The sequence below is a fragment of the Ascaphus truei genome, chromosome 1 (assembly GCF_040206685.1).
Source record: "Ascaphus truei isolate aAscTru1 chromosome 1, aAscTru1.hap1, whole genome shotgun sequence".
NCBI lineage: Eukaryota > Metazoa > Chordata > Amphibia > Anura > Ascaphidae > Ascaphus > Ascaphus truei.
The window spans coordinates 338,021,358-338,044,011 of NC_134483.1; the positions used below are offsets into that span (position 1 = coordinate 338,021,358).

The window sequence follows — 22,654 nt, forward strand, 5'->3', positions numbered from 1 at the left end:
TGCCCTCTACCGTAAGAGGATTGTGGATAAGAATAGAGACTGTGTTTGCCTGAAATTAGGTGTGTGAACTAGCAAGGTATGGGTTAATGTTCCAAGGATGTAAAGGATAGTTTGAACTAAACTTTATTCAGGATGTGGGGGGAAAACAGCAATGTAAATTCTATTATGGTGTTATCTTTGCAATGTTCTTGCAGGAGACAAAATGCTAGTCTGAAACAACTGCTAACACAGGACAATTATACTCATTCCACATATACTAGGCCCAGGAAAGAAGAAAAATATGCGTGGGAAAAGAAGAGAAGAGTTACAGAAGTTTTATAGAAGATAGGAAGGAATGCACAGAATGGGGTATGAGTGGCGTAGTTATTGCTTTTTGACAAAGGTTTGTCTTGCCCCCTGAGTGTGATTCCCTTGTATTAACCTTGGAATGGTGCTCCTGGCAGTTTTTTCCAGCACACAAAGGGTAAAACTGGCTATTTACTCGTATTGATGCAGTGCCTTTATGAAGCCCATAAAATACTGTAGCAATAAAGAAAAATATTTCAGAAGTAATACTGTATTTTCAATAATATTTTATCTTCATTGTAAAGACATCCCCAGGCACATATAAATTGTTGCAAAGGAAGATGGAAAGAATTTAATTATCACGTCTTCAGGTTTGTTACAAAATCTCTTCTTTTTACTTCAGGCATTAAGTTTTTTTTTTGCTTGTTGTGCCTTAAAAGAAACAGAAAGAATTACAATCATTATTTACAAAACAAATAAAATGCCACAGAAAATATTCAGTGTAAATAGTACATGTATTTGTAAAACATATTTTTAAATTAACATTTTAGCCCTTCTATACTATTGACTGAAAAAAGGGGGAGGGGTAGTTGATGTTCAACTAATTTAGCACCTAATTGCCCAGGATGGATTATATATGTTAAAATGATCACAGTGGGTGCAAGACTTTGAATTAGTGAATAACTACAGAACAAGGGGAAGGGTATATGAGGCACAGTATGCTCTTACAGATAAATCACTTGTTGCACACCGCGAAATAATACATAGCGTTTATACTAAATACAATTAAAACATGTATCGCTGTAAGTAAATCTGAACAGTAATGAAAAAATATAGGATGGTAGGGTAAAATGGTAATGCTACGAAGCACAATTGTTTAATAAACCTTAATAGTTATATACTGTAGCAATATCACAATATAGGGCTAATGAACCGTGAGTATGTATATAGCTATGGGCAGTGGAGGCTTAGCATTTAAATTTTAGATCAGTTAAACCCACAAATGAAAAGATCCTCTAGTAATACTTTCAAATTATAATATAACAAAGAGAGTGTCACAGTCACTGATAGTGATTGACTCAGCAACTGAGACACATATGGTAACAGAAGTATCACACTGCTTACAATATAGTAGCAGTGGATTCCCCAGTGAAGTCTGTGTATTTTGAAATGAAACTACAGTTTTTAATGGGAAAAAAATCCTTGCCTTGTAGCGAAAAACCGTAATGCGAGTGATGTCATGGTACTAATAGGCGCGCACCATCGCGCATTGCCATCACGCTTATATCCATCGTGCATTGCCATGGCGCTTGCGCATGTGCAAAAAAACACCATGCCGGGCTTGGCGCACATGTGCTGTGGCGGCCGGGCTTGGCGCACATGCGTGGTGGCGGTCAAGCTCAGCACACATGAGCAATGGTGGCCGGGCTCGGCGCACATGCGCAGTGGTGGCCGGGCTCGACGCACATGCGCAGTGGTGGCCGGGCTCGACGCACATGCGCAGTGGTGGCCGGGCTCGACACACATGCCCACTGGCCGAAGGCCTAGCGCACCGCTCATGTGCAGGAGCAACAACAGCCATACTTGGGAGGCAGAGGCACCAGAGCCACACACACAGAGACACGCATGCGCACGCGCACACACACAAACACATACACAAACACACACACAAACGTACATAGACACAGAGATGCACACACACACAAACGTACATAGACACAGAGATGCACACACACACACACATACATGCACAGAGACACACACACACACATACATGCACAGAGACACACACACACACACACACACACACACACACACACACACACACACACACACACACACACACACACACACACACACACACACACACACACACACACACACACACACACACACACACACGCACACACACACAGTTAGTATAACTATACACTGGCGACACACTTTATTCGAGCTCGGCTAGTCCCACGAATTCGGGTATACCCGGGTGTATTGAGGTTTGTGACTGTTTTCTGCCCGAGTGCATTGAGGTATTTTTCAGTCAGGGATTGAAGCATTTTATTCCCGCTGGCTGCAATACTGCACAGTATATATATATATACTGCATTACAATTCATGAATTTATGCCATCTGGTAGACACGCTAAGCATTGCAGCCTATTAAATCCTAATCATTATCATTTAACAGATCAGCCGCCCGTCAGCCAGGCATGAACCCAGGCTGGGAAGGCAAACGCAACGGGGCTTGTCAGAGGTGAGGAGCGGTGCATTCCAGGTATCTGCCAGGTACATACTGGGCATTTGCTCGAATAAAGTGTGTCGGTGCAGTAGAAGTGCAAATAGCTTAAACAGAGGTGCGTGCCGAGCACGCGCGTTCTACAGTAAGTCAAACCTCTTTGCATTTTGACACTGAGATTGTGTTTTGAATTTTAATTAAAAATATCACCATCACAAATATAATATCTGTGACAAAACAGTGACCAAAGACAAAGAAGTTTCACTTAAAATGTGCGTGATTGGCACACACAACCTTTTTTTTTTTTTATAAAACAGCTTACCAACCAATGGCTGAATGAAGGCAGAACCACGTGGCTGCTGGAGTCAAAAGACAGCAATGCTACAGTGCCAAACTAAGTGGCAAATGCTAACTACTATATCAGAATCAGGAGCTACACGGTGCACTTGCTATCTCAGATATCTCTCTTGCTAGACCCTACTGTTCAGAGAAACACCCCCAAGATATCCCTACTGCAAACCCGTATCCGTGTCTGCTACATATAGCGCAATGCTATGTGCCCCACGTACTGTAGTACAGATGAGTATTCTAAAACAAATCTGGAGCAATCACCAACAAGACCCAGGTACATCCTGGGTACAACAGGTAAAAAAAGGCAGTGCACTGCCTGTAATAAATGGAGGAGGCTAATGGTAGCAAAAACAACCATTTAATGAATAAAAGGATCAAACATCACCCCTGGGTCATCCAGAAAACGCTCACCTACGCGTTTCGGGCCGTGCGTCCTTTATCAAAAAGGTTGTTTTTGCTACCATTAGCCTCCTCCATTTATTACAGACAGTGCACTGCCTTTTTTTACCTGTTCTTCTTCCCCTGCTTGGTGGATTGCACGCTGTTCAGGATACCTGATGGGACTACTCCTCTGGATTTAAAAGTGAGTTTTTTCTTACATACTATGCCTAGTTATCATGGTTGGGACAATCTTTGTACTGTTCATTGTGCTGGTTAGCACTAGGTACTAGTCCCTTGCCCTATTAGGGTATGTTATCATTGCTCACCATCATTTTGGAGTGTTCCCTACGGAAGAATTATCACAATATCATTGGGACTCTTATGCTTTGATGCACCGGTTACCCACTTGGTACATCCTGGGTACATGCTGCAACATTTCCTTTACATTTCTGCAGACAGACTAATGGCCCATCAGATTAAAAGCGGGGGTTCCTGGCAGTCCCATTCCAACTGAATGGGACTGCCAGGGACCCCTCCTGTGTTAATACGATGGGCCATTAGTCTCTGCAGAAATGTCACTGAAATGTTTGCAGCATGTACCCAGCATGTACCCGGATCTTGTTGGTGATAGCCCCAGATATTCCAAGGCAAGTTTAAGGCAAGTTTTAGAATACTCGTCGGCGCACTTGTATGCTTCCCTCCCACAAGAGAGCTTTGTTTTCCATATGTGTCTCAGTTGCTGAGTCAATCACTACCAGAGGCTGTGACACTCTCTTTGTTATATTATAATTTGAGAGTGCTACTTGAGGCATTCTAGGATCTTCTCATACAGTATATGGGTTTAACTGATCTAATATATGAATGCTAAGCCTCCACTACCCACAACTATATACATACTCAAAGCTCATTAGCCCTATATTGTGGTATGGCTATATACCTATTAAGGTTTATTAAGCAATTGTGCTTCTTGGCATTATCACTTTACCCTACCACCCTAGATTTTTTTAATTACTGTTTAGATTTACTTATAGCAATACATGTTTTCATTTAGTAAATGCTATGTTTTATTTAGTGATGTGCAACAAATTAATTCTAATGTAAGAGCATACCTCATATACCCTTCACCTTGTTCTGCAGGTACTGTTGGACTGCCCTTATTGTTAAAAATACTGTATATGCATTACATTTTATTCTGCTATATAATTAAAGAGATGTATGCAGTTCATTATTGAATAATCTACTGATAAGTCTTATGTTTCGGGTACATCCAATACTGAAGATGCTAAAAACAGAATCAGTGATCAATCCTGAGGGGTGTAATTGGCTATGAAAAAGTGACAGATGCACAATCCAATGTGAGGGAATATTTGGTGCCCAGAAAGGTCAAATTAACGGACCATTGATCATATTAACGAACACCTAAGGCATGTTAGTACTTAGTAATAGCGCCCTAAATACTGTATGAGAGATACTGTAAGACTTAGCAAGCATTTTGTAGTATTATTAGGCATTTATCTTCTGCGCCACTCTTGTAATCTATTACCTTCAGATTTCCTTTCAGTTCTCAATTACATATTAGCTCTAATGTTTCAACACTATTCCCCCAAACAAGCCCCTCCACCTCTGATGTGCCCTCTATCACTTAAAATCTATTTTATAATCTCTCACAATTGGCCAATCTTAAAATTTTTTTGTATTTCTATTTCTCTGTGAAATGGATATTATATATTGTACCTAACATTTGATACCAAGAGACTGAGAGCCCTACGAGCAATGCATTGCAAACAGCTGTTTTGGCAATATTATGAAACTCAATTTCAATTGTGTTTGTGTTTGTTCCTATATACTAAGCTCAAATTTTACATTTGTGCCAGCTGTGTCAAAAGGCATTTTTATTTTCATTTGTTCTCAGTGATAGGGCCGAATTAAGTTACTACAGTATGTATCAACTCAATAATGAATTTGACAGTATAGATGTCTCACTACCTGAATATAGGTTAACAAAATATATTCTTACAGTATAGCTATTATAAATATTAAATTAATTATTGATATTTAGTAATACAAGTTATCATCAACAGAAAATACACATCTTTTTGTTTTAATTTAATCACGTACTTTAGGAATTCATCAACATTATTTGTTATATGTATGAAATCTTAGTACATATTACGCCCATTTTGTGATGGATTGTACTACTTTAGTGCTTCAATTATTTTCAATTACATTTTAGTACTAGTCCTCTCAGTTGCTTGTTCCCATTAACATCAATGTATCAAGGTTATTTGTAACAAAATATGCTCCACTTTCATTGGTGTGAGTTTTTTTGGAACTCTGAAATTTTATCATACGTATGTATAAAAATGTGTGTTTATACATGATGCAGGTTGTTATTGAGTAAGTTAAAGCCTCCGTATGTGAGGTAACTTTGATCAAAAAAACAGTGTCAGATGCTAGAAACTCAAGTAACATGTTTCATACACTTACTGCCAGTGCAAATTGATGCAAATAAAAAAACATTCCACCTTGTACTGTCAGGGCCAAGTGCACCAGGCAGGTAGCTGCAGGGGGCCTGGCCATCCGGTGCTTGAAGGTGGGCCTGGCCAGAGGCAGGGCCAAATTCTGCGACCAGCTGCTGGGCAGCCGGGCCTCTGGTTTTCTTTGCTGGGTCCCGGCTCTCCCTAGCTGCTGCTGCCTCGTCCCATGCCAGGCCTCTCTCTCTCTCCAACTTGAATGCTGAGCCTGACTCTGTGTACTTTCAGCTTCCAGCATGCTTCGGTTGGACAAGAGACAATGCAGCAGCTGAGGAGAGCCAGGGCCCAGCAGCAGCAAACAGAGGCCGGGCCCAGCTGCTGGGACACTGGTCGCTGCCACCGGGCCTCAGCTCCAGGCTTCCCTGAGCTGCTGGGTCCACTTTCCACACCAGGCCTCTGTCTCTCTTCAGCCTGGGTGCATCCTGAAGTCAGGCTCAGCTTCTGGCACACACCGGCGGGAGAGTGAGGCCTATCATGTGACGAGGCAGCTGGAACTTGGGAAAGGAGGCAACCAGAGGTAAGTGATAAATGTATTTGGAGAGGGGGTGGTGGTAGGTGTATTTTTGGGGGGTGGTGGTGGTGGTAAGTGTATTTGTGGGGTGGTTAGTGTATTAGGGGGGTGGTAAGTGTATTTGGAGACGTGGTAAGTGTGCTCAAGTACAAGGCTGGTAATGATAATTTAGGTCCAGAACCATACTGTAGGTATAGGTGCATCAATATTTGACATGAAGAATGAGTGTATCCATAAAGCAATTAGCTTGACCAATAATCCCTGAAAACTGGGGGTTTCATTGAGAATGTCCAAATAGCATAGAAATATGGTACTCACAATCACCTCCTTGGTCAAGGTAGACGTGCTGCTTCTGTTGACAGAATCCAGATAGAAGCAAAAAAGTAGAGCACAGCCAAACAGGAGCAAGGAGAGGATCGAATAATGCAAAATTCCTTTATTGGAGTAAACAAAGCATGAAGGGAACCTCCTACGCATTTTGAACGGAAAGTTCTCTGTCTCCTTGACAAATAACTTCTTATTCGAACTGCGTAGGAGGTAACCTCCATGCTTTGTTTACTCCAATAAAGGAATTTCGCATTATTGGATCCTCTCCTTGCTCCTGTTTGGCTGTGTTCTACTTTTTTGCTTCTATTTAGAGTGGTGGCAAGTGTATTTGGGTGGGTAAGTGTATTTGTGGCGGAGTGGTAAGTGTATTTGTGGAGCGGGAATTGTATTTGTGGGGTTGTGAAAATAGCATTTGGGGGTTGTGGTGTTTGTATCTGCGGGGGCAGTACTGGTGTTTGTATCTGGGGGGGGGTTGCAGTTGGGGGGGTGTAGTGTCTGCATCTCAGGGTGGTGTAGTGGTGACTGTATCTGAGGGGGTGTGGTGTGTCTGGATTTGGGGAAGATGTGGTGTCTGTATTTGGACGGGGGTAGTTTTTAATTGGGAGGGAGTATTGTATGTGTATTGGGGGGTGGGGGTGTTGTGTGGGCAGTGTGGGAGGAGGAATTGTATGGGTATTGGGGGGAATTGTGCGTGTGGCCAGGGGAGGAGGGGGAAATGAGTGTGTGGATAGGGATTGAGTCAGGGGCCTGGGGGTGGGGGGGTGAAGAGCAGGGGTATACGAGAGGAAGGGGGAGAATGAATGAGGAATTGTGGGGAGAAGAGTGAGAGAAATACAGGTGTGAGAGGGGAGGGGTTTCCAGGCCACTGACATGGGGGTGGGGAGGGGAGGGGTGCCAGGACCAGGGAGGAGGGGACCCAGGAGAAGCTCTAGTCCTGGACCCAGGAAATCTGTATGCAGCCCTGTGTACTAAGATTCTCTTGGCTCCATTCCATCTCTAACTCTTTCAGCACCTTTTCTGTCACTGAATGTATCTTTCAATTCTATGTCTGTGTCTATCTATGGTGCCTCTCTCTCTCTTTACGTGCACAGATGTAGCCGAAGTTGTTGCACCCGCTGGCACGCTCACACAGGTAAAATAACGTGTTGGCCCTGGCCCCGGCTTGCATGTGGCTGATTCAAAATAATGCTCTCCCACTGGTGTACTGTATGTCCCCCTGCCAGCGGGAGTAAGAACCTTGGCTATAGCTGTACTGTGTCTCTCTCAGTTTTTTAATGTGTATTTTAAAGACCCCCAAATTTACCTCACTTCATTCCAACACAGCGCAAAATAATTAATATTATTATCATAATTTATTTATAAGGTATCAACACATTCTGTGGTTTATTGCAATGGGTTAAAAAGTCAAAATACCAATGCACATATTTAATTACCATTAACATGTACTGGTACAATATGTTGAGCAGTTTCTGTACCAGAGCTTATGTTTTCTTTTCCTTTTTACATATTGTACACTATTAGTTTTATCATTCTTTTTCCCTTTGCAGGGAAAAGATCAGCAATATGCAGTTATCAAAATCCATAAACCAATATTAATTAGATTTGGAAATTCTAGCCCCGTATTTAAAATGTATATTTTCATGGAAAACACTTCTATTCACTAAACTCTATAATAAGTGATACATTCAGCTATTATTGCAAAGCATTAACAATTTACATTTCTTCTAAAAAAACATATTTAAGAACATTATTAGAGTTGTTATATTTAATTGATTTTACTGTGATGGGCAAAAATAATATCACCCCCTTTCTACTTTATATGCTATAAAATATTGGGGGATATAGGTATTCAGCTAAAATGGGTAGAGCAATACAGTCAGTGGGTAATATTTACTATGTAATTTAGGATGTTTGTCAAATATAAGACATTTGTTATTTAACTTTCTGTAATTGGAAACTGATCTGTTTGCCAGATAGCATTAAAATATTGCATATTAAACCTGAATGGGAATTAGCACATACATCATATCATTTGTAGGCAAATACCTATTGCAGAAGACATGGTTCCTGAGTACATGTGCTTCCCATTCCTTTATTTATCTGTAAATAAAAAAAAATGTGAATAATAACAAATGACACTTAAAATTAACTTCTGGACTTTGACCCATAGTGGAGGCCAGTACTTATGCATGGAGAAAGTCAAAATGAACAAGACGTAAAAAAAATAGTGACATACTGTACTGATTAAAAACACAGGAAGAAAGAACAGTGAGAGACATAAACAGAAGAAGATTAATTGGATTGGAGAGGATATAGTGAACAAATCCACAGAAATGCATGTTTAAAGCGTATTACATAAACAAGCACAATGTGGCTGATGCAGTTGTTCTTTACGTCCTTTTCAGATGGTATAAGCAAGCAAATTGTTTTACCTACAATTAAGCCTGTATCCTAGTGTAGCCGGGACCCCGTTTTCTCCCCCAATTGTTTTGTGGGGTGGGATGTCGCACCTAGGGAACGCTCCAATAACGGGGGTTCCGCGTTAAGGGAGCCGCCATGTTTAGGGTGGCGCCGGCGCAGACCTGGTCCGGCATGAGGTTGCACATGCGCAGGGCAGGGTAACAAAGCCCGCGAAGGAGAAGAGCTAGGGGAGGAGGGGAGTTAGGGGACTACGGGTCCCAGCAGCCCCCACGGGCCCCCCTGACATGGCAGAACCAATGAGGTACGAGAAGAGGGAGGAAAGGAAGTAGTGGGGCGCATGAGGAGTCAGAGCTAGCTGTCGGAGGAAGGAGAAGGAGCTCCGGTGTAGGGAGGCAGGCCGCCCCTACCTAGGCCGTATGCCCCAGACCCAGTTAGGCCCTGTGCCCCAGTAGAGTGCTGCTGAGCTAGGGACTGGCCATAGTCAGGTTCCGGATCCCCTTCTGTGATACGATCGCTACCGGGAAAGTTCTAAATCAGCGGGAGGCCTGACATCAGGTCCCGCTACTAAGTCGCAGCGTGTCTGGGTGGGATCGCCCCGGACACCTACGGGTGACGTCATCTACGCTCACGCTGATCCTTTGTGAAGATAGTTACAGAACCGGGTACAGGAGTGCCCGGCAGGTAAACGTCAAGTGCAACAACGGTACCATTTTCACTCCGGGACATGGTGGCTGCGCAGTCACACACATACATCCACTGACTCACTTGGGGGTGGGGGAATGTATTCCACGCGGGAACTGGACACGGGATGGGAGCACCCGGTGAAGGGAGAGTGAGCGTTCAGCTGGACGCTGGTAGTAGTGTCTCCTCTAAGGAGGGACACCTGTTAATTACGCTGTTGGTTGCTACAAGTAAACGTATATTGGTTAAGGTATATCGCTGTCTGTGTTCATGTACATAAGTTCCTGCGAAGACCCACTTCCCCTAGGGCGGAAGCTGTCGCAGGTGGAGGTGCTGCACCAAGTCATAAGTATTGTGAGCACCCTAGGCTCTCCGTGGCAGAGGCTTAGGCCCTGTGAGCCTGCAGGTTATACAGCAATAGGTAGTGGCCTGCGTTCGATAGGAACCAGGGCTACACTAGTTTAGAGTGATAATGTGCTTACTTTATATCACAATGTATCAGAACAAAACATTCAATGAACAACCAGTGGTATAGGCTAAATGTGAATGATGTGCTCCATAAAATTTAGCTACAGTAATTCATGTACAAATGTAGCATTGTACATGCTCAGCATAAACCCTTGTGGAGCTGTCTCTCCAAAAGGCCCGATCAAATTCATACCCTTAGGCCGCGCTTATAGCGACGGTGACGCTGACGTCACGCTGCGGTTGCTGGAAAAATCAAATTGAAGTGACTTAAAGCGATCGTGACCAAGCCGTCGCATCGCACCTACTATAAGTGCATGCGACAGCGTCAATACATTTGTTTTGACGAGACGTTGCGTCGCTGTCGCCGGCACTATAAGCACGGCCTTAGTCTTTTACAGCTGGGACATAAATACTACAACATCGTTCTCTCTTAGGCCTGGGACATAGTAAACACTTTTGTGCTGCTGCTCGCTGTTGCTTGCTGCCGCTCGCTCTACCAGGAGCTTTTTGCTGTCCTGGCAGAGGAGACAGCAAGCGCGCTTGGGAGGCGGGTATCACTGTGTGTGTGTGTGTGTGTCACTTGGTAGCTATCAGTGTGTGTGTGTGTGTGTGTGTGTCACTTTGAAGTGGTCTGTGTGTTTGTGTGTCACTGGGAACCTGTGTGTGTGTATATTATATAATATTTTAAAAATTAAAAAAAAAGACATGTGAGAATAAATTATTTATTAACATTGTGCAACTTTGATAAATATACACACACACACACACACACACACACACACACACACACACACACACACACACACACACACACACACACACACACACACACACAGTCACGTGACCGCTCCTCCGCTCCCCCAAGCGACAAAATTTCAAACCTGCCTGTCTCTTCTGATTTTCTCAGCATCCGCACGCATCAGCAAGCATGCAGAGGGAGAAGCTATAGCCGCGCTGATTACAGATGCAGGGGCTTTGTGCATCTGTTCAGCGCTTCTCAGCCCGCCTCAGCGACGCTGATTTTACTATGTCCTAGGCCTTAGTCCACAAAGGACTTGAATTGAAGTGGCTTAAAGGCCTTAACAAGTTTAAATCTATCTCCAAGTGCACGGAAGTGTCTGATTATCTTCAGCCTTCAGATTGGAGGTTAAAAAAAACAAAACAAAAAATCTCTTGCAGGCAACTTTAAATACTCTATGGCATTTTAACCATTCTCGTGTGTTAACGTAAAAGCTTGTAGTCCAGCATCACATCTAGCATCACCGCAGCATTCTATGTTTGTGGTTCGCATGGTGCACTACTGAAAGGGGTTTATATATTAAACTGTAATAATGCCAATTGGAAACTCAACCATCAGAAGGACATTTTCTGTAGACATACTGTAGCTACATGATTTTGAAAATTGCCGTACAGGAAAGATAATTTATTCAGGATCAAATAAAACTAAAGTATGAATTCCCAACTTATATTCAATGATGGAGGTAAAATACACAAAACAATTAAAAGGTTGTTAGTACTTTATGCTACAAAAGTCTTTGGAGTTACATCTTCAGACGGATCCTTAAACTATAGATTTACAAACATATCTGAACATTCATTATTTATAGAAACAACTGGAATGTTTTTAGAGTGTTTCACAGAATATTTATAATTATCTCTAAGATGAAACATATGTAAATGTGATATTCGATTGGGCAAATATCTTGTGTCAGTAAAAATAAAAGAGAGTTAAAGTATACCATGTTAAAAAAAACTAATTTTACATTGACAATTTGGTTCTGGTTTTGCATGCAAAGAAGGAAAATAGTAGGCTCAAAAGTATATTACTACAGTACCAGCAAGTTATAAAGAAGACAAGGAAGATTCTTATGGGCGTATTCTAATAGCTGCGAGATTGTTCTTGCAAAACTGTACTGCTTATATGGTCATAAATAGCGGATTAAAACGAAACAAAAATCTGTATTGTGTATTACACATCGCATTGTTTAAACCGCGTCTATAAAAAGTGACAAACCACACGGTTTAATAGTCAATCTACCTGGCTTGTACTTGAAGCAGGTGGGAGAGAGGGAAAGAGTTCAATTTGGGCTGCTGCCCAGAATAGGTTGTGGCCCGACACCAGGACCACTCTTTATCGCAAGGGTCCTCACAGGTCAGTATCGTTCTTAAGGAGCTATTTGCATGTTTAAAAAATGTAAGTTTAAGCCTTTTTGGTAATTCATTATTTTTGGTCATTGATCACTATTACACAATTGGAATTAAACCGCTTCTAAAAAAAAGAAGCATTTTCTGCATGGTTTGGACATGCGAGAAAGGCTTACAGAATACCAAAACCTGCAAATCCAATCGGAAAGGGCTCTTTGCACAACTCGCAGCTACCAGAATATGCCCATGTTGGTTGATTAGTGGACATTGTATCTATCTCATCTGCTTCATGAACTAGTACTGTATGCTAAATTCATTGTACTGCCTTTCTAAGCATTTGAAATAAAGCTGATTTGTTCTTCTAATACTGTATCTACAGCAAGCTCAATTTAAAATGTCAACAGTTTCATAGTAGTACAAAAAATTTAATTCCTATTAATTAACAAGATTTGTGTTTACCATACAGGTACCAACAAGATTTCCCTGGTCATATATGTGAAAATCAGGAAATTCTATTAATTCACAAACAAGCTTTGAAAAATAATAAATGGACATGGAATCCATAGTTTAGATAGTGTTTTACCATCACTTTACGCTACTTTTTTTTTGCATTTTCCATGAAGCAGAAAAAAACCATATTACAGTAGTTGGTACTTTGCGTCGTGTATAAACTATGTCTGCAAATGTACTGTATGTGTGTTATTTTCTAAACCGTGTTACAATAGTGCCATCCACTTACCTTCTCTTTGCAGTAAACTGGAGGAGCATTTGTTATACAACATGTTGATGCTAAACTGGCTTGCTGCTCCACTAATTCATCCAGCTTGGTTGGTGCTAGCTTCGGGGCTCTCCTGCTGAGAACCTTGCTTAGCCTGCGGCAACAAACAAAATGATTTCACTCATTAGTATATGTTCTGCAGACCAGCTGTAATCATGTCTCATACTGTATGTTACAAAATGTAGCTAAGCTTACTGTCTCCGGTGCTGCTGCTACCTGCGGTCACGCACCAGAGGATTAACACTGCGGGGGTCCCATTTGCAAGCATGGACCCCCGCAGTGCAATCGTGGCAGTCACTGGCGCCTTGGACTTTTGCTTCTATGACAGCGGCGCTGGGGACAGCGACTTTGATTATATCTGTATAACCTTAAGTCTATGTCCAATTGTATATGCTTGTGCTGTCTCTTTATGATACTAAATCCTAAGAAGCAAAACATCATTATGCAGATGCGTTATCATTTACAAATACAGTATCTCTGTTTAAAATAAGACAAATCTCACACCCCATAACCTCTCAAATAATTTTTAACCTCTTTGCTGCTAGAAGACTCTCTTTCACTGAGAACCTACTGTAAATTCTACACTCTAATATTCTTCCACAATAAATGTTGTGCTGTACCTACAGTATGAATTACATATTTGATCCAATTGAAAGTAGGGTCTCCCACTGCCGGAAAATGAGACAGGAATTAAGAGGAATATACTGAGTAAGTAATTGTATTAATTTTGCTAACCCGCGATCTCTATGTACCTTCTAAGTTGTTATTATCGAATAATTTATAGTGTACTATTAATACAATAATATTGTTTTAATAGGGGTGTGCAATGTGAATATAAGGGTACAGTAATTACTACACGCACACTATAAATTGTAGCAATGACAGGGAAACCTTCAATCAATGTAATGTAATTGAGGCCAAATAGGGACAAATAATTAATTTAAGTTTAAGTTAAAGTAAGTTTAAGTTCATTAAAGTTTAACATGTAAGTTCATGAGGGCTACATTCAGTAGAAAGAATTGTTTATTGAAATGAATTGAAAGAGTGCATTGCTTCCTTACTTAAGCTCTTATACAGATGCAGCGGCCGTTATTTGAACATATCAGGGAGCCGTTTTCGTGTGCGCTGCTGTACTCCACGCGGCCAGTCACGCAGTAGCTTTGTTTGAATTTCATGGATCCCGATTTCTTTGGGTGCAATTCTTTGCGTTTCCGTGGCAGAAATGAATGAATTGTAATGTGTACAGTACGGTGTCAATTTGCAGGTGTTTAAAAAAACAGAACACTAAAATGCAATTTTCTGCACTAAATAAAAACGAGTCAACACGCGGTAATGACGCGCTATGACATGGGTATTCCGAGGTATACAACGCGTGACATGTTCGAATAACGGCCGCTGCATCTCCATTTGCCACATGTTTCTTATTCATTATATGGTGCGTGACCTCTTCATACAGTACATATGAATGCACTAATAATTGTTTGCATCTACTAGCATTTGTCTTTTACGTCAAGAAAAACTTGACACATTTAGGATGCACAAAAGTTGTGCGTTCTTGCAGCTTAATATTATATACCATATCCATCTGTTCATACTGCTTGACACTATTGAGTGTTCATTTGCAGTTTATATATTTTGATCCAGAACACTTGATTGAGTGTTCATACCTATAGGATCGGAGCGTTTAATAATTGTTTTAATACCCATTATTTTAAATATGGATAATAAAGTTTCTTGCTTTTAACTACCTCATCTACCACCCACTAGGTTTTGAGTGCCCATACTAGGTTTCTGTTCTCTGTTCGTTATATTATATAACATGTACAGATGTGTACCACAGACAACATCAAAACTCCACCCTAGAGTTATTTTCTTGTTTGTGAAAAAGAAGTTGAAGCAAACACTAAATAACACAGTGGCCCATGGAGAGGAAGTAACTTGTTATTCCTGTGCATCTGTTTTATGACAAAATCCCTTACAGCCACGCTTAATACATAACCACCAATATGTTACAACACATCAAAGTGTGTTTAAGAAGAAAGACTGTCATCAATAATTTACTTTTATCAGCTGTGCTTGAATTAAAGCTCATGAAGTTAAGCAAAGAATTATAAATACTAGTGAAAGAGTTTGGTTGTTATATAGATAACACAATTGGAGCTACAGTATGTATTAAGTACTGCAGAGACGAGCAAACCTTTCACCTTTTTTTAAACTAAAAGTTTGCTTAAACAGACATAATGGAAATGGCTGGGGTGTCGTAGCGTCACATGCTCTGAGATAGCTTTTGACCTCATGTCCTCATTTGGCTTTACTAACAGCATACTCACAGAACAGACATTGCACACCTTGCTCTGTTTGTTTAACTCCCTGGCCCTGCTGTCTCTGGGGTCATGGTGCATGTGGGGGAGGAGAAGAAGATTCCATAGGTGGGAACTGAGTCGAGGAGAACAACCTTAGGCCATGTCCCGCTGCAGCACCCGCTATTGTGGGCACTACAGGGACAAGAGCTGGCCCTCAATGGGGCTGGGCCCACTACAAGGGATGGCTGCCGCTCTTCGTGGCCAGTTTTTCCAGAAGACAGGAAAATTGTGCTCAATACTGGCGATGAGCGTGGTGGCCACGCCCCCTGGTGGTTCAGCTAATGAGGGCGAACCTGCTGGGTGACATCATGGCCCCCCACCACACCTCAGTCATGCCCCACCCCCATCTTTTCCCCCTGCAGCTCACTGCAGACCGGGGGTCAGAGCTGCATGCGCCGCCAGCGTGGCAGGTGCGTGTGCAGCGCAGACAGTGGGGCCATAGCCTTTCCACTGGTCTCATCCTAGTAACAGATCTCTTGTAAGGGGTGGAGCCTGCCTGCTTCATCTTGATGAAACAGACCGGTTGGGGGCTAAATCTTAAATTTGACTGCAAGCCTCGGGTCACACCATCAGAGCGGCTGAGGGAATATTTTTAAATAAATGGTAACTATAACCTACATGTGCATTTTTTTTCTTTGAGCTCTCCTTGTTACAAATATGTAAATGTAACTCTCTCTCACCCCCCATCCTCTCACTCCTCCCCATACTCCATCTCTCTCCCCCATCCCCTCTATCCCCATCCTCTGTCTCTCCCATCTTCTCTCTCTATGTCAATTTCATTTCTGTACTATTTTAGGAGTCATTATTTCATTTTGTGTTACTAGGATGCAAACATATTCTCTCGCATAAAAAAATGTATTCTGATAATTAGGAAACTTTTGCTTAAAAATGTTTTGCTACACTAAAATGATGTAATACTGTAGTGAAGATACAATGAGGTATTGCTAATTTTTGCAAAATGTGCATAACAATAAAAAAAGTTGGCTGATCTATTATAATCCTAAAAAAAAAAACGCGATCCAAACAATCTGTGATGTGGAATATGTTAGTGACATGAATACATGGTAACAATAATAATGTTTCTTTTTTACAATTCCAGAGTCTTACAGTATATACCTTTTGGATTTATTTTCAAGATGGTGTTTTTGCAATTATCCCTAATACAACAAGCAGTGCAAGAAATAATGATGTGGGGAAAGAATTTAGCGGGCAAGTTTATTGTCCAGTTCTTACCTTTCCTTGAATTCAGTGAAGGGATATTTATTGTAGTCTCCACATAGCTCATTAGCTTCAGTTAGGTATTTAGAAATTTCCTCCCGTAGTGGTGGTCTCTGAAACACAGCACATATCTTTCACTTGGGAATAATTACATGATGTAAATTAGATTAGTTTGCGCTGAAAAGGAAGTTAATTTGGCAGTCGTTTAAGTGAGGTTATGAATACACGATTCCAAAAGTTGTGCATTCAATGCTCTCTTTAGCTACTTCATATGGGGCATATTTAATTATTCTACTGTGTTCAGCATTGCTTTATCCACTAGAGGTATATATGAATAACATTATAAATACAACCCCTGTGTCAACATGAGTCTAGAATCCAGTTCTGGTTTCCTGTGTTGCTGTTATATACTCACATACAGTACAAGACTATTTTAAAAGATAAGGTACTGGGAAGAGTTAGAAAACAAGGGGTTACCTGTGGTCTTTTGATGACATGGAGCCATGTTGGCAATACTGCAAATAAATGTTATAATGGTTTAAGATGTTCACTAAAATATTCATGTAAATGAATGTGGTCTGATAAAGTGGTTTAGAAAAATAACTTTGAATATGTACTGTATGCATCAATAAACACCTACAAACATATGTAAATGCAGATGGAGGCATATTTTCAGTTGTCACAAGTAGATGAGAGGTAAAACAAAAAAACCCTCAGGTAACTAACAGTGGATATAGAAGTGCTTTGTGTTCAAATGAATGCAGATCATTTAAAACTAGAAAGCCAAATGGTAAACAAACTGCATTCTTTTTATGAAATGTTTCAAGAATACAATGGATTATGTTATCTGTCAGGTAAGATATCAGATAATCGATGACGAATTGCCATTGAAGATAGGGAAATGTTACTTAGAAAGAAATCCAAGTGCATTACAGTATTTTGTCACTTTATTGAACACCTACCTGATGAAAGGCCGTGTGTGGGCCTGAATCGTTGCTGCTTTTTGTGACCTGTGCCTTTGATATAAAGGCAACATATTTTTTCCCTATCCATGTGTGCCACTTAATACGAGCTGGATACTTAACTACAAATCGTGAGTGTTACTTTGCCATTGGGATTATGTGCTGTGCATTTTTTTTTTTATTCCGCACTTCACATGCTGAGAGTTTATAATGTTCCTTATTACAATGCCCCATAATGTATAACAATGACTTGTTAAAATTGCTATTTTTGTTTTATTTTATAATTGCCCATTGAGCTGAATAAGCGGCTTCGCGTGTAAAGGCCCTGCCTCTGAAAAAACTAACACTGAGTTTGAATCAGGGCAAGTCACTTTATTTCCCTGTGCCTCAGGCACCAAAAACATACAGGTAAGCTAATCTGGGCAGGGACTGTGTCAAACAATACTATGTGCTGCATACCATGCACTGTACTGTAATTGGGAGAAAATCGATATATGAAATAAAAGTATATATACAGTATATTCATAGCTAGCCTTTTCAATATTTTTTCTGGAATAAAATCAACAGTTCACTATTTATAATTTTCTGAATGCATAATTTCCTATTTTCTCATGTGTGCATGTGGTAAGCCCTGACAAGTTTGTGATAACATGGTAGTGGTAAAGATGCTTATAATACAAAGTTTCCACCACACCTTTTTATCCAGGCAGGCATTCGAATCTTCAGAACTGCAGCATCCTTTCACAACCTCAAGAGCAGCACCATGCAGTTTATCAACAAACACTTCTGGCAATTTTGTATTTCTCCTTGCTAATTCAAATGAGTACCTGGAGATACAGTAACAGTAAGACAGATATTAATCCTCCTAATCAAACCAACTTTTGTTTTATTTAACATTTTTGACTGCTAGTGTTACACAAAGGTCTTGTGATACTTCAGCCAAATTGCTGATGTTATTAATCGTCTTTTTTTTTAATGTCAACTTGTATTTTTTTTAAACCAATAATTAACAGAGTTTGAAATTAAACAGACCCAAAGAAAGAAGAAACATTTTTTTGCACAAGAAGAAAATAATGTTTTTTTTTTGGGGTGATTCAACATTGCGTTGAATGGGAATTAACCGGGATTGAGTTACAGTATGATACTTTATCAGAGTTTAGTGATGAATCTTCCCCATTAAGTTTTTCTGTAGAAGCCAATTACATTGGTGATACAGATTATTTGCTTACAACGAGGGACTGCTCCCATAAATAAAAAGGATCACAAACTTGTCAATGATAATATTTTGCGAAGTGAATGAACTCAAGGAAAAACACAAATACAGTACAGTAGAAAAGATGAAACATATTTTATAAAAGGAATGATACATAGGAATAAGTTAAACATACTGTAGGAAGGGTGTTGATCCAAAGAGAAATCTGAAATTATTGAAGTCAGGAAGGAATAGGTTTTTTCTCCTTAGGCTAAGGCCCCGCTGCCTCAGACCACGCACCCGCACTGCAGACAGGCGGCGCGTGGAGAGGCACTTGACCGCTATCTGCGGTCTGTAGGGAGCGGGAGCTGGAGCGGGGAGGCGTGGCCAAAACGGGTCGGGTGGGCGCGGCAATGACGTCGTGGAGCGGCGCCATCACACTATCTGGGCCAGGGGTTCCCTCCCCCCGTGCATCTGCTGACAGAGTGAGGAGAGAGTCTGTGGGAGGGAGCAGGGGGCTCCCTTAGTGCTGCAGCTGCTTTCCCCCCCCCCCTCTCCTCCCCGCTCCCCAAAGCCTCCCGGCTCCCCTCTCCTCCCTGCTCCCTCTCCTCCCCGCTCCCCGAAGCCTCCCCTCCTCCTCCTCTCCTCATTGCCAGGGGTTCCCTCCCCCGCCGTGCATCTGCTGACACTGCAGACACAGAGAATGAGGATAGAGCCTGTGGGAGGGAGCAGGGGGCTCCCTTGGTGCTGCAGCTGCTTTCCTCCCCGAAGCCTCCCCTCCTCCTCTCCTCATTGGCTCACAGCCACACCACGTGATGCGTCGCCGGTTGGGATTACAATTCTCTTGCATCCCCTGGCGGCTGACGCGTCACAGCGTGTAGTGGGCCATGCAGGGAGGAGGGACTGGGACCTGCTCTGGAGGACACCATCAGATGGTGAGTAGCGCGTCGCCGAACGCAGCGGAACAAAGCGTTATGAGACATACAGTAGTTTGCACATTTCACTGTTTTTGAAGTGAAACTTCTATAGTGGCACCTATTCTGATGGGGTAAAACTGGAGAGTTGGGGGCGAAATGTTAAACGGAAGTGAAGTCACGGCTCCCCCCCCCCGCTCCCTCACACGTCTGCTGTCACATGTGGCGGTTGGGCCGGCGCCGCGCCTAACGGCTGCCATTCCCCCCACACATCCGCTGCCATGCCGTGCATGCCCACTACTAATGGCGACGCTTACGGACTTCTGCACATGCGCAGAAGCAGCTGGCAGCGGCGCCGTTCCCCCAACATGTCTGCTGCCATGCCGTGTATGCAGGCCTTCCCACTCCCGCAGCGCCGGCAAGCTCATGGCGGCTGTGATAGCCGAGGCCTCCACTTTGCCCTCCAGCACCAGGCAGACATGGGCACTTCCTGGTTAGCATGCGCGGACAATGGGAGCTCTCCCCCCGGTCATGTGGTGCGCAGAATTGCAGAGGGGGGTGGGTGGGGAGTGTGATGACCCGGCCGGTAGTTGCACTGAGTATCTCCCCCTATCACGCAGCACCACCAGACGGGGCAGGAGGAGGAAGGAAAAGCTCCTGCTCTGGTCCGGTGAGGGAGGGGGGTTGTTAACTTGTCGCCGGGGGGCTGGCTGCAGCAGGACACACACACACTCTGACTGACACACATGCACACACACACACACACACACTGACTGACACACATACACACACACACACACACACACACACACATACTGACTGACACATACACACATACACACATACACACACTGACTGACACACACACACACATACACACATACACACACTGACTGACACACACACACACACACACACACACACACTAACTGACACACACACACACACACACACACACACACACACACACACACACACACACACACACACACACACACACACACACACACACACACACACTGACTGACACACATACACACACTGACTGACACACATACACACACTGACTGACACACATACACACACTGACTGACACACATATACACACACACTGACTGACACACACACACACACTGACTGACACACATATACACACACACTGACTGACACACACACACACACACACACACACACACACACACACACACACACACACACACACACACACACACACACACACACACACACACACACACACACACACACACACACACACACACACACACTTAGTGCAAATAGCTAATACAGGGGATGTGTGCCGAGCACGCGCATTATAAGTCAAAATTTTTGCGTTTTGTCAATGAAATTGTCGTTTGATTTTTAATTAAAACATCACCAACACAAATACAATTTCTGTAACAAAAGTCAAAGAAGTTTCACTTACTATGCACATGCACAGCACACACAGCTTTTTTTTTCTTCGTTGCCTTATTCAGGACAAATGTTTCTGCCCCTTCAATTAGGTATTACAAGGTCTATCCTAAATATGTGAGACCCGAGGGAATTGACTGGTGGAGTTGGTTTGAATGGAATATTTTGCTGTACTTTATTTGACTATAAAACGTTATTTGCACTACAGTATGTCTACCTCCTTTTCATTTGCATATTCCTGGGGAGCTTAACACACTACATCGTTCCTAAACACCAGGACCTGATTATTTTCAAAACACCTGATTTTATCCTTTACCATGTGAGTGGGCAATTGCAAATATTTGAGATCACAAATTTACACTAGCAAAGGTGCACTATGTATTTTTCTTTTGTATTTTACATAACCGTGGAGAGGCTTGTGCTTTGATGTTGTTGCTGTCTTGCCTCACATAGATGTTGGGAAACATATTCCTTGGGAGCTGCAGCTCTCTACTAGGGTGATATTTAATCATTTATTTCTCATAGTCTAAAAACGTCCATTTTTTCCCACTAATGTAGCTGTTATTTACTGCTCCTTTTCAAATTCACTATTTGGTGTTTTTTGGTGTGCGCTGGCTGTTTGTACACATAACTTATTTTACGGCACTGTACAGTACACGTTTGTACTGAGTTTTATATCACTTACAAACATAGAATTTGATCGCAGATAAGAACCACTTGGACATCTAATCTGCCCGTTTTCTATCTGCTGTAAAACCTCAGACCACAGTTAATCCCCGTCTTTCTTTTATGTTATGATAACCTTATGTCAACCCCACATATTTTTTAATACCATTACTGTATTATCCTTTACCACCTCTGTTGGGGACTATTCCATTAATCTACCAACCATTCACTGAAGAAGTACTCTTGTAATCTTGCCTGAGCCTGACACCCTCCAGAAATTAACCTTTTAAATTATTAACTTGAGATCAATGAGAGTGTATGATAAAAAAAAAATACCCCTTTGGTCTTACTTGTCATGCTCCTGGTTGTTGCCTTTTTTGCATAGCTGGTCATTTGTTGGCCACTGAAGTTTTGGTAGCTTTATAGGCTCAGCAGCTGGCAAGGAATGCAGGCAATGAAGAGTGTCTATATGTGACTTCTTGCAACATCCAGCAACTCGGCTATCCTTCGAGGACAGTTTTTTGCACACTTGTTGCATATGCACTGACAGCTGTAGTTAAATAATTGATCATCAGTTTCAACAGCATGATTTTTTAAGCATTCTGAATCACAATTATCAAATGTTATCTTAACTTACATTAGCATTCTTTTCCTCTCTGTCAATGGTTGCACTTCCTTGTTTAAGAAACATGAGTTTTATTAAAAAAGGCACTATATCATTCTTTTTTTTAGAAATTGGATAGTGTACTATACATTTCTCAAAGTTGGTCCAAAGAGGCTTGTCACGATAG

General features: G+C 41.9%; 1 protein-coding gene across 3 annotated transcripts in view; it reads right to left on the reverse strand.

The window, feature by feature from the left end:
• Window positions 1–555: 555 nt before the first annotated feature.
• GC (GC vitamin D binding protein) overlaps window positions 556–22,654 on the reverse strand; it is a 107,200-nt gene continuing 85,101 nt past the window's right edge. The window contains exons 8-13 of one of the 3 annotated variants that reach the window (XM_075608049.1): window positions 22,214–22,413; window positions 18,355–18,487; window positions 16,714–16,811; window positions 13,079–13,211; window positions 8,647–8,724; window positions 556–717 (exon numbers count right to left, since the gene is read on the reverse strand). In XM_075608049.1, the coding sequence (XP_075464164.1) occupies window positions 8,671–8,724; window positions 13,079–13,211; window positions 16,714–16,811; window positions 18,355–18,487; window positions 22,214–22,413 (618 nt within the window). In that variant the 3' untranslated portion in view covers window positions 556–717; window positions 8,647–8,670. The remainder of the gene's footprint in view (window positions 718–8,646; window positions 8,725–13,078; window positions 13,212–16,713; window positions 16,812–18,354; window positions 18,488–22,213; window positions 22,414–22,654) is intronic. The other 2 variants (XM_075608038.1, XM_075608058.1) reach the window with 2 other exon arrangements.